The 12,885-nt window shown below is 47.3% G+C and overlaps 1 protein-coding gene across 2 annotated transcripts in view; it reads left to right on the top strand.

Annotated features, from left to right (window-relative positions):
* Positions 1-12,885, top strand: part of KCNAB1 (potassium voltage-gated channel subfamily A regulatory beta subunit 1) — a 176,373-nt gene that overhangs the window by 149,617 nt on the left and 13,871 nt on the right. For both annotated transcript variants that reach the window (XM_077348618.1, XM_077348617.1), the window contains exon 9: positions 12,642-12,727. In XM_077348618.1, the coding sequence (XP_077204733.1) occupies positions 12,642-12,727 (86 nt within the window). The remainder of the gene's footprint in view (positions 1-12,641; positions 12,728-12,885) is intronic.

The following is a 12,885-nucleotide window of genomic DNA, read 5'->3' as shown; positions in this document are numbered from 1 at the left end:
TTCCAGAAACTTCTATGTGAAATTCAAATCAGATTGTGAAGCACTGCCTACTTGTAAACTAGATGCAATTGGCTACTTGCATCTTCATCCCACAGCAGAAGTGTCTAGAGATGGGAAACAGAGGAGAATTGGGACTAAGGGATAGGAAAGAGCTCTGGTCAAACAACAACGCACACTTTAATAATAGATAAAAACATTTAAACACATTTTTTAAAAATGAAATGTTCTTTTCTTTCTGCATTGGTAAGTTGTTTTGAAAAACACATCCTTGTATGGTGAGTGGCGAGAACAGGGGGGGAACCTGTTTTATCAAATATATGGTGTGAATCCTTAGTCAGCACATTCACTATATTCAGGAGTGGGGAAACATGAATATTTTGGGCTAAATGGTCACAAAACAGAAGCCAAATGCTTTGTGACAGTTTTATATAAAACTCTACAGTACAAGTTGAGCACAGCAGGCAGTCACTACGCCAGAGATTTCCAACCAGGGTCTGTGGACCCCTGGGGGTCCGTGGGAGCTCTGGAGGGAGTCCGCAGCCTTTCCTCTCCTACCTTAACGTACTTGGCCACAAGTTCAGGAACTGGCTGCCTCTGCCCAGAGGGCTCAGCGGGTGTAAAATCAAAGGGAGGGAGTTGGTTGTGGTGTGTTATGGGGCTCTGGGCTGTCTTCTCAGCTCCTGTCCTTCTTTCCAGCCTACAGGGGGCAGAGTAGTAATAAAGGCAGGGGGAGGGAGTGAAAGGAGGGGGACAGATGCAGGTGATGATGTCACTTCTGGTGACAGTCACTTCTAAGGGGTATGGCAGGGAGGCGTGGTAGGCTGACATCACTTCCGGAGGTTCTAGAAGCCTGAAAATTCTCCACAGTCAAAAGGTTGAAAAAGGCAGTACTGCACGTATAAGATTATTTATTTAAGCCACTGTATAGTAAAATTGATAAATCCTAATTCAGCCATTATTTATTCAGCCATGACCCACGCTACAAGACACCTGTAAAATAGCAGTCCGGACACCCATTAAAATGCATTCCATCGTGGCGCTATGATCTCTCGCTATGAATTAATCAGTATTCTACATTAAGGCTTAAGAAACCAAAAATGGAAGAAAATTATACCCCAGAATGCTTCAGGACTGCACTGAAACCATTTAGGAGCTAATGGGAAAGGGCTTGCAACCATGTACCTTGCTTGGGGAGATAAAATACTTTGAACCAGCCCTGCGTCCATCCTGTTTCCAAAGCAGGGGTTTTAACAGAGTCCCTCTGAAGTCTTTGTCCCCATTCGCTTCCACAGGCTATTCCATCACCTAGTTGAGCACAAGTGCGCACACAGCAAAAGTCCTTCCTGAATTGGCACATTAGTTTCCTGGAAGGCAAACACATAATGGAGAGCAGATGACTGAGTCGGGTGGTGAGCCGACACACAGTTTGTAGCTCCTGCTTAAGCCAAAGTAGCTCCCAAAGTAGCATCTGCATAACGAAAATGCTTCCATAGCAGAAAAAAACTTTTAGTCCAGCGGCACCTTGAAGACCAAGCGAGTTTTATTCAAGTTGTAAGCTGTCATGTGCTGACAAAGTGCGCTGTGCACACAAAATGAAACAGAACAAGATGTGAGTCCAATGGCACCTTTAAGACTGTCAAGTTTTGTTCAAGGTGTGAGCTTTCATGTGTATGCACACTTCCTCGTGGTCACCTAAGCTCACACCTTGCATAAAGCTTGTTGGTCTCAAAGGTGCCACTGGACTCAATTTTTGTTCAGACTAACATGGCTACCCACCTGAATCTACCTGGAATGAAATCCTGTCAGTGAAGACAGTCACTGAACACAGGTTGAACTGTAATTGCTCCCAAGGGCCTTCTACATGACCTCAAAGTATGTGGTGAGAACTATCCAAAGAGAGCCTTATGAATGGTTCTGTCCTCCCACTTCCTTTACACAGTTTACCTAGGAAGGCTCTTCCTACCACTGAACTGCCATAGGTGCAAGCCAGTGCAATAGACTCTGTTGCAAATGTACCGCACTCCCTTGAGAAAACAGGGCTCCTGTCTTCATTCCTTAGGTCAGCTGTCCCCAACCTTTGGGCCGGGGACCAGGACCGGTCCGTGGATCAGTCGGTACCGGGCCTCCTCCTTGTCCTCCTCCCTGGCTGCTGCCTTGTGGGCTGCCCTGCCATTCTGCCGCTGGCTCACCTTTGGTACTCTCCAGTGGCCGCCATGGCTGGGGCTCCCTCGCGGCATGGCACTGTGCAGCAGCTGCTGGCAGTGCCTCCCAGTGGGCGGCAGGAAGTCAGGGGCCCCAGCGGGAACGCAAAAGACTACCCCCCGGTCCTCAGTAAAATTGTCAAGAGTTGATAAAAAGGTTGGGGACCACTGGTGATAAAAAGGTTGGGGACCACTGCCCTAGGTAACCGGAGTCTTCTCCCAGGTGCTTTAACAGCTGGTCCACATGCAAACGGCTGCTCTTCTCGGCTTGTCAGTTTCGACGACACACAGGGAAGCCCTTTGTAGAAATAGCAAGAGACGTTCCTTGTTGCATAGCGAGGAAGAAATGTGCATGGGCAGCGGTGACGTGCAGTGCTTAAGGTTACAGCGTTTTGTCAGGTCATCAGCCCCCTTCCACATTGTGCCCCTCAGCAGCTCGAGCATTGTAATCTGCACAGTATTGTTTTTCGCTAGAGCCCGGAGTGCGTGACAGCCTGCAGAACGGCAAAGGTGCACGAGTCAATATAAGGCTGGGAGCAGTAAATTATTCGCAGGGCATTCATGTCTTTTGGAGCGAGCGCAGGCCAAAGGGCTGGAGGCTCACACTGTGATTCACCATGTTATGATTCGAGGGGTAGCCGGCGTGGATAGAGGGGAGCATATCAGATGTTGCCATATAGTGATGGGGTGGGGGGACTTTGGTGCATCACTCACAGGGAGCTCAGTGCCAGTATTGTTACGAATGCGTCCGCTTTGATTACAGTGACTGTGCCTGTTGCTGCACAAGTAATGAGCGGCCAGACAGGCAACAAAAGAACGTAAATGCTCCTTGGTGGATGAATAATTCTCTCGATTGCCTTTGGAAAGTGACAGCTTGCAGCTAGAGGGAAGGGAAGAGAAACATCTTGCAGCAAGTTTGAACTGACGCAGGCACAGGGAAAGGGCAGGGAGGTTTCGACTGGAGTTCCCTAAACACGGAATATCTTTCGGGTGCGGTTGCTCTTTGTTTCAGGACAGCCACTGACTTCCAGCAGGCTCCGCTTGGTTATTTGTAAACGAACGGATAGGACAAAAGTAGTATTAAGCAGCAGTGTGTGAAAAAACCAGGGTCTTTCTAAACTTCTACTGCAGATTTTAGTACAATAAAATCAGAGTCCAGTAGCCAGTTTGGTGTAGTGGTTAGGAGTGCGGATTTCTAATCTGGCGTGCCGGGTTCGATTCTGCACTCCCCCACATGCAGCCAGCTGGGTGACCTTGGGCTCGCCACGGCACTAATAAAGGTATTCTGACCGAGCAGGGATATCAGGGCTCTCTCAGCCTCACCCACCTCACAGGGTGTCTGTTGTGGGGAGAGGAAAGGGAAGCCGACTGTAAGCCGCTTTGAGCCTCCTTCGGGTAGGGAAAAGCGGTATATAAGAACCAACTCTTCTTCTTCTAGCACCTTTAAGACCAACAAATATTTATTCAAGGCATGAGCTTTCGAGTGCAAGCACTCTTCCTCAGACTATGAACTGACCATCATGACAGTGGGAATATATAAGCAAAAGTTAATCCTGTTACATTAGTAAACTGTGTCACAGCATCCAAATACAGCCATATGATAATTCTATGCTCAACCAGCCAATCAGACCCCTCAAATTCAGTTGTAGTTCACAAAAACACATATGATAAATAAAACTGTCAGTGCCAGTGATCAATGGCCTCCATCCCACCATTTTCTGCTGGCCCCATCTGTCTCCATACTAGCATTTAGGCAACTGTTGACAGGCCCTAAGTACATGAATACAATATTGCCCTGACATGGACAGCCTAGGCTAGGCCAGACTTTTTAGATCTTAGAAGCTAAGCAGGGTTGCCACTGTTTAGCATTTAGAGGGAAGAACACCCAGAAAGTTAAGGGTTGCTATGCAGAGGTAGGCAATGGCTAACCACCTGAGTTCGTCTCTGGTCTTGAAAACTCTACAGGGCCACAATAAGTCAGCTGATATTCAACAGCACTTTACACCACCAATACAAGAACCCCAAGGGTAGTCAAACTGCAGCTCTCCAGATGTCCAGGGACTACAATTTCCAGGAGCCCCTGCCAGCATTCGCTGGCAGGGGCTCCTGAGAATTGTAGTTCATGGACATCATGAGGACCACAGGTTGACTACCCCTACAAGATCTTCATTCCACAGGATTGGGCTTCCTTTTGGTGTCCATCTCACCCAAAACCAGAAAGATATGTGTCTTTGGCCATTGTCTGGCCATATCACTAATCACAGTTTTGAAGAGCAGGTTCCCAAATATGTCTGAATTTGATTATTTGACAGCTGTGCTGCTTTATTGACCAAGCCATACATTTCTGCTGCATGCTCAGTTTTCAAGTTCTTCTTTCAAACCTACCACAAGAAACAAGATAATATATCTTCCATTCAGTTCAGCGGGTCTTTCATAGGGAAAAAATGGTTTGTACTGATGACTTCTGCTGTTTTATTGTAGTCCAAAATATCCAGATCCTACAAGAACTTCTTTCCAGATCTTAAGCATGCACAGATCTATTATGTTCTCAAACAACGTCCTGATTTTTGGAGGGGACTCACCTCACCATTTTGGAGGGGATGGCACATCATCGACTTGAATTTATTAAGCTATTTTACTTCATCTTTGGGGTTGGGGGAACAAGTATTTCTTTAAAACTGCCACAGAATTGTGTAGGCTTTGGACCATTCTTGACCTGCCGCCCTTCCTTTTTTGTGCTTGATGGATTGTCAAGCAGCTCTTTGCCCGCCCACTCGCCACTTCATCATGCCTAATTGGGTGACTCACAGAAGGGATTTCTACTGAGGAAACTAAGGATCGTTTTTTGGAGGAAAGGTGTGTGTGTGTGTGTGTGTGTGTGTGTGTGTGTGTAGGATGGGGGAAAGTCAGGGGAAAGGTTGTGTCCCTGGGGAAGGAGGGGTTAATGGGGAGGACACTGCCTTTGTTTGCAGAAATGACTGAGAGGTAAGCAGCTGTGAGATGCCCCCACACTCATTCACTCCTATTAGGAAGATACCAAAGTGGAAACAAAGAACTCCACACAGCATTGGTGAGAATTATAACGCCCTGTGTACCTTCGTCATCATCTGTGGGAAACGCTCTTACCGGTAGCAGCGCATGAGACTGGAGAGTCATGCCAAAAGCAATTGTCGCTATGATTCACTGACAGCGGAGAGGCACTGCTGGGCATGTTTTTTCTTTTCTACTGTGCAAGAGCAATCTTGACGGAACGCTAATTAGCACTGATGTTTGGTTTGGTTCTTTGGAGCCATTCTTCAGCAGGGCTCAGGTTACACGCCACAACTGGGGGGAACCGAGCCGTGAAGACCTGCCTTGGAGTTTCGGAGCAGTGTCCTCTGCCTGTGAATCAAACAGAATCCTAGGCGCACTTGAAAATTTGCTCCAACTTGAATTTGGTCATTGCTTGCTTGTTGAGTATGAGCGGCTGGTTTTAAGTGTTTTGATTATGGGCCTTTTTGTTTTAGTGGTTCTTAAGAGTTGGTTTTATTAGGTACGTTTTTAACCTGTTTGCCACCTCGGGGGCCCTGATAAGGCCAGACGGTGGCTGTAAATCATATAATTTTTTTTAAATGTTTTAAATTCATAGAACCTACCTCTCTTGGTTTGCGTAAGGGCTGAAATGGAGGAAAGAAGGAACTATGCATGCTCGGGTTGCCAGCCTCCAGGTGGGGCCTGCAGTTCTCTTGGAATTACAATTGATCCCCAGTCTATAGAGGCCAGTTCACCTGGCGAAGATGACAGGTGTGGAGGTTGGACTCTCTGGCATCATGCGGTGCTCTCCCCTCCTTAAAGTTCACTCTCCCCAGACTCTGGCCCTCAATCTCCAGGAATTTCCCAGCCTGGAGTTGGCAACTCTAAGACTGTTGCCCCGAACTCCTTGGAGGCAGGATAAAAACATGATGGATACAGGGCTGGTTTATCCATGCAGCACGTGCTGTGGGTCCCATGCTTCCAGGGTTCCCACGGATCAAGGCCATATGCTCTCTCCTCCCCTTTCCCCAGAGTGACACCTGCTTCCACCTTCAGACACTGGTATCTGAAGAAGTGTGCATGCACACAAAAAGCTCACACCTTGAATAAAACTTTGTTAGTCTTAAAGGTGCCACTGGACTCAAAATTTGTTCTACCTTTTCCCACTATGCAGAGTCCCTCTGCCCCCCCCCCCCATCTGGCTTCCCCCACCCCAATTGTACTGTGCTTGGGAGCTGTGAATCCTTCAACTGGCTGTGGATTCTTAAACCACTCCTGGATATGGATAATCCCCATAGGAACGCCTGAGTTATGCGCTTGATCTCATGACCAAGAGCCCGAGAGCCTTGAAGAAGCACAACTGACCCGTTTAGTTCTGTCTCCCGCTATTGATTGTTACACGCCTGCTTGGTTTCCTTCCCTCCTTCCAAAGAGCTCAGGGAAACACCCCTGGTGTCATTTCCCTTTCCTCCCAACACCTCTGCAAGCGGCATGCAGAGCTGCCCAGTGGCTGAGCAGTGATCCGAACCCAGGTCACCCGGGCTCAAAATCAGCCTTCCGTTTGCATTCCCTTTTTCTCACATAATTCCACCAGGGTCGCATTAATATTAATATAAGCCTCCTCTAGCCAGGCTGTCTTAGTCCATCAGCATGATAAATAGCCATGGATGTGCTTTTACCTATTAGCTAGATTAACAATCCATCAAACATATTTGAGGCTTCAGCCTAAATCAACTTCAGGCCCTTTTATTTTCGACCAGAAGGCATGTAAAGGAAACTGGTATCGTCAGTTCTGTACAGATAATAGCAGGCAAGACAGTAGGAGTCGTTATCGTAAATCTAGCCTTGGTTTTAAAAAAATGTGACCGTTTATCTGTTGTTTTAATCCTCCAATAAAATACCTCAGGGTGGAATCCGTGGCTTTCCTCTTCTTTTTATCTTCACAATGGCTCTGAGCATTTGGTTGGGCTGAGAAAGAGTCATTGGCTCAAGGGGCCAATTCACACAATACAAACCCCTCCTGCTCCCCCTGTGTTGGGGGGATTTACATAGCCCAGGACTTCTGGGTTTGGAACTTGATTCCGGGGCATTTGTCAGCCCATTCCAGATTGGGACTTCATTGTGAGCTGAGAGGGTGTTGACGCCCCCTCCCTGCTGTCTTTTATACTCATGAGGCAATAGCTTGCTTCAGCCCCAAACAATGGACCTCTTCCCCCAAAATGTGCTCTGGAAACCATAAGGATGATGGAGTTCTTTCCATTTGTTTACCGTAGAAAATTAAGAAAGGGTTTTGTTGAACATTGGGGAAGCTGCTGGATTTTCATGTTGTTTCCTTTGTCCTTTGTGCTTGGCTGCATGTGACTGGAGGTTCTGTGGACTTTCCTCCTAGATTTTTAAAAAGGAAAACCAAGGTTGGAATGCTGGAATTGGCAATTGGGAGTGGGGTGCAGTTCCTTAATCCTTCTTGCCTTCCTGTCATTTTTCCTCTCAAAATGTCTACCCTTCCGCCCACTTCTGCATTTCTTCTCATTTTAGAAATTCTCATGATCGTTGTCCAGCTGCCATACTGAACTTCTCCTTTATCCGTCTTTTTGGATCTTGCAGATCCTTTATTATGCAAGAAAAGTTTACATTTCTTTCCAACGGACCATTTCAAATATAGCCTTTAGCAGCCTTTCTAGAGATCACCCTATTCTCTCCCAACAGATGCCCTGTGAGGTAGGGAGGTTGAGAGAGCTCTGCAAGAATTGCTCTGTGAGAACAACCTGAAGAGAACTGTGACTAGCCCAAGGTCACTTAGCTAGCTGCTGGTGGAGAGGTACGGAATCAAATTTAGTTCTCCAGATTATATTCCACTGCTCTTAACCACTACACTACGCTCAAGTAAGTCCTGTTGCCACCGGTGGAAATTCTTTCTAATGAAACATGCCTAAGATTGGCCTGTCAGGAAGACGGGTGTGTTGGTATTCTTATTTCTGAGTTGGTTTCCTTGAAATTGTCTCTGAACTGCTCACTCTGCACCCACAACCACAGCCCCATAGTTGTTAAAAACGAGCTTTCTCTGTCGGGGACCCTGGAAAGATGCCCCCTGCCCACCAGCATGAGATCCATGGGTCTGACTCAGAATACAATGTTTACCTGTCATCTTGATTAGATACGCAAGGCCCCTCGAGCCCATTTAGCTATCACAGCAGCATAATGCTCAGATTTCACTGGCAGACCTCAGACAAGAATTTACATTTGCTTATCTAGCACTCTGGGCACAGAAGCAACACCGAAGCTCCAGGAAATAACCAAAAGGCCTCCGTTCACATTTGGAGAAGGGCGGAATTACATGTGCTGACCAGATCTGTGATTAGGAGAAGAGAAGAAGAGCTGATTTTTTTGACCCCATTTTTTACTCCCAACGGAGTCTCAAAGTGGCTTATGATCACCTTCCTGTCCTCTCCCCACAACAGACACCCTGTGAAGCAGGTGAGGCTGAGAGAGCTCTGAGAGAACTGTGACTGGCCCAAGGTCACTCAGCTGGCTGCATGTAGAGGAGTGGGGAATCAAACCCAGGTCACCAGATTAGAGGCCACCCGTCTTAATCAAAACCCCAATTTGGCTTTCGTGGTTGTAGTGGCTAAGGTGCTCAGATGGGTGTGTTAACTACAGTCAGAAATCCACGTTGGGAGAGGGAGAGGGGGATATGCATCAAGGTTTAAGAAAAGGGGATTCATTCTCACTCTCATGGTGTCTTTTCTCTGATCAGAAATGCTCCCTCCTTGAGAAAGGGGGGGGAAGAAAGGTATATCGTCTTTTCCCCTTGAGATGGATGGAAGCCGTCTTGAAGAATGCTTTCAGATTGTGGCAAATTTGGGGCATGGGAAGGAGAATGCAAACCTTCCCTTCCCATCCTACATCTCATACAAGCGCATGTGTGCACATACACACATGCACACACTGTTGTTTTTACAGCTAAATGACATGTAATCTAAATCAGGGGTAGTCATCCTGTGTTCCTCCAGATGTTCATGGACTACAATTCCCATGAGCCCCTGCCAGCATGGGAATTGCTGGCAGGGGCTCATGGGAATTGTAGTCCATGAACATCTGGAGGACCACAGGATGACTACCCCGGATCTAAATGACCCGTCATTTCTCCCTTAGCATTCTATCTGGTCTAAGTGGGAAGGACCCTTAACATGGTGCTTGGTTATGGTGTGTGGGGTTGGAGGACAGGATGGCAATGTTCCCTTAATGGCTATGAGTGGTCCACTGAATGGGGAACTCATTTGCAGGGCTAATTTGTAGGTAATTCCCTTGCCGGGGTCTGAGAGGAAGGCCTTGCAGGATGTTGTGAGAACCCAGAGTTCAGCATTGTTGAATTGGGAAGCAGACAAAGTGGGACAGAGAAAGCAGTGTGGGCTCTGAAGAGGAAGAGACTTGGACTGAGCTCTCTCTGAGATCGGATGCCAAGGAACAGGTCAGCTCTTTTGCGGGACTGCCTGGCAACCGTGAGCTTCTTTTCATGGGCATGCCCTGCATCATACAGGGATGGGGCATACCAGCACACCTGCTGATGACGAGGGGAGGGGGGGGGTCTGTCATCGTAGACGGGAGGCCGACACAGACAGGAAAGAGTTAATTTTTGAAAGCCCTGTATGAAGATAAATGGAGCAGCCAGGGGAGAGAAAAAATTCTATGATGAAAAATTCCTGGAGGCGTTCAGAAGTTCTAATGCAATCCTGCCCTGCGCTGTCAATCCATAGACTGATGACTAAGCGATGCCACTAAGCAGCGGAGACGGTATATCTGTTCGGTTTCATTCATTTATTAATCCGAAAGGGAGACAATTCTCTGGTCAGTGGCTTGTTGACATTCCTCATCCCCATGATGTTGCAGTTACAAACAAAGGCTGCAAGAAGTTCAGCTGGTTCAACAGGCCTATTCCAAAGCCAGATGTCCAATCTCTTTTATAAGGACCAACCTAAACATCGTGCAACAGGGTGCATGCTTTCCAGCTTGCTTCGGCTTGGAGGAGGGAGAAAGCATGAATTACGTTTCAGGACACAATCGTTTTCAGGGTGAAAGTCTTCCTATCCCTGCTGCTAGCAGAGGTGCTTTTTTCCAGATTTGCCTTGACACAAGATGCCCCCCCAGTCTTTTGCATCAGAGAAAGGCTCCTTCTGCTGGAGGAAAGCGTCTCTGCTAGCTGAGCAGTTCTGTAGGACCCAACCAAAAGTCTGTCATTTTAAACATTTGTTTCAGGAAATTATACATAGTTCAAGGTAGTCAAACTGCAGCCCTCCAGATGTCCATGGACTACAATTCCCATGAGCCCCTGCCAGCATTTGCTGGCAGGGGCTCATGGGAATTGTAGTCCATGGACATCTGGAAGGCTGCAGTTTGACTATCCCTGGATGCTAAGGCTGTTTCCCCACAGAGATGATTCTTTCTGTAGGTGTCATTGCTGCCACAAATACAGAGATGTTCACAATGGCAACTGACCATCCACATAGCAGTTTTTCCTCACACGTCCCTTATACTAGCTCCCTTCCCATAGCCATCACTCCTGTCCTTCTACTAGAGGGCTTTTCAAACCTAGGAGTTGCTCGATCCTAATAGAATTCCAGCATTATAATCTTCTATTGCAAAAATGTACTCACTCTTCACTTTCACTTTTAAAGGAAGTTTTCCTTGTGGAGTTACAAGGGAAAATGAACATCCTGCACCTTTCCCTTTATAATTCTGCAATGAAAAGGATTAGCCATCCCCCCGCCTTTTTAGTGATAGTTGAGAACTAGTAAATTGTGGAAATGGATTGATATAACAGAGTGGTTCTCAGCCTGGGGATCAGGATTCCTTTGGGGGGTCAAACAACCCTTTCATAGGGGTCGCAGAGGGCGAGCAGCTTGGAAGGGGGGTGCCACCACTCCTCCTGCAGGCACTTGTGCTCGACCGCCTGCCACTCCAGCAGCACCTCCAGCATGGTGCAGTCTCCCACCAGGTGCTCCAGGTGCCGGCGCAGCTCACATAATTTTATGGTTGGGGGTCACCGCAACATGAACAACTGTATTAAAGGGTCGCGGCATTCGGTAGGTTGAGAACCACTAATATAACATCATAGTGCTATATGGATCTAGTAACCTGAGAACAGGACCCCAAACCATGTCAGCCTTTGAATGTCTTGGCAGCACATTTCTGATGACTGAGCAGACCTTCATCCCCTTTTGACCTTCAGTCTACCTTTTGAAACCACGTATGTATTTAATGAGTATGTATATAGGTATATATACACACACATCTATATTCACGCTTTTCCTCCAGCAAGTTCATGGTAGCATCTGCGAAGTATCCAGGATGTTAACTAAATTCATACCTGCTTCAGTAGGTTTTCCGCCTTTGGCTCACATCAAAGGGAGTTCAGCCAAAGCTCCCTTGCACAGCTTGCCCTGGGTTTAGTAAGCTTCTTTGAGCTTTAAAAGTTGTCTCAATCCAACTTTTAATTAGTTTCCTTTAAAAAATAAATAATGCCCAGGTTGCCCGATGTCTCTTTCTGCGAGGGTGCCCTCTTGTGTAAAATCTGTTTATCAAAAATGCCATGAACAGATATTGAAAGGAATATAGTTCACTTCATATGAAGGTATTCAACTCACAGGCCAAGATCCAGATTAACATCAGGCATGGGAAATGCAGCAGCCCCAAACTGATGCCCCTCGTAGGGATGCCCATCCCCAAGTGGGACCTCCATTTTACAGCTCATCTCATGTGACAGAGTTCGGTTCCCATGGAGAAGATGGCTGCTTTGGATGGTGAACTCCAGAGCATTATACTCCATTGAGATCTCTCCCTGTTCTAAACCTCACCCATTCCCAGCTCTACCCCCAAACACTCAAGGTCTTTCCCAAACCAGGGCTGGCAACCCTAACTTGTCCCTATTTCCTGTGCTTAGAGGAAAGTGAGCCCTCAAAAACAGGATTTCAGGTGGTTTCTGGGGCTGCTGCAAGAAGCTGAGGAGTGGGTCTCTGTGGGTTTGCCCCTGCAGAAACTCTAGCTTGGATCCAAGCCGCAGCATCCTGTGTTTTCTCTTCAAATGCCTCTAAATCTATCTATCTGAATCTTCTATCACTCTTCCAGAGCTAAGATAACATACAGCTGATCATCACAGTGACTATAGGGTTAGAAGCTGTCAGTCAACAGGCAGGCATGCTGCTGCCGTTCAGAGTTCCTGCCTGGGTAGTTGTGGCAGCAGTGCCCACATGGCAGGCGGCCAGATCGTGGCTTGGTTTGCTTTTGGTCACCCGCAGCCCCCCAGGGCAGCAGTCTGCTGGGAACTTTCCCCGTCAAAGGACCGATCTGCTCCATTGAGGCACTGTCTGAATTTGTGGCAGACAGATTATGTGCTACTAGGAGTAGTAAATGTCTGTTTTCTTTCTGCTTTAGAAATTGTCCGGGCAATGACGCACGTGATAAACCAGGGCATGGCGATGTACTGGGGAACCTCCCGATGGAGCGCCATGGAGATCATGGTAAGAGAGCTTCTCATAAAGGGACGGTGGGTCTAAGCTACCAGTAGAGACAGGGCGTTTTTCTCACTGGTTCCAGATACATTTATAAGATTGTGCTAAAACTAAAGCCCAGTTCCACATGAAGGTCATCCACAGTCTGTTCCAGCAAATGCCAAACT

The sequence above is a fragment of the Paroedura picta genome, chromosome 8 (assembly GCF_049243985.1).
Source record: "Paroedura picta isolate Pp20150507F chromosome 8, Ppicta_v3.0, whole genome shotgun sequence".
NCBI lineage: Eukaryota > Metazoa > Chordata > Lepidosauria > Squamata > Gekkonidae > Paroedura > Paroedura picta.
Note: the sequence above shows the minus strand (reverse complement) of the source record. Positions and strands in the feature narration are given on the sequence as shown.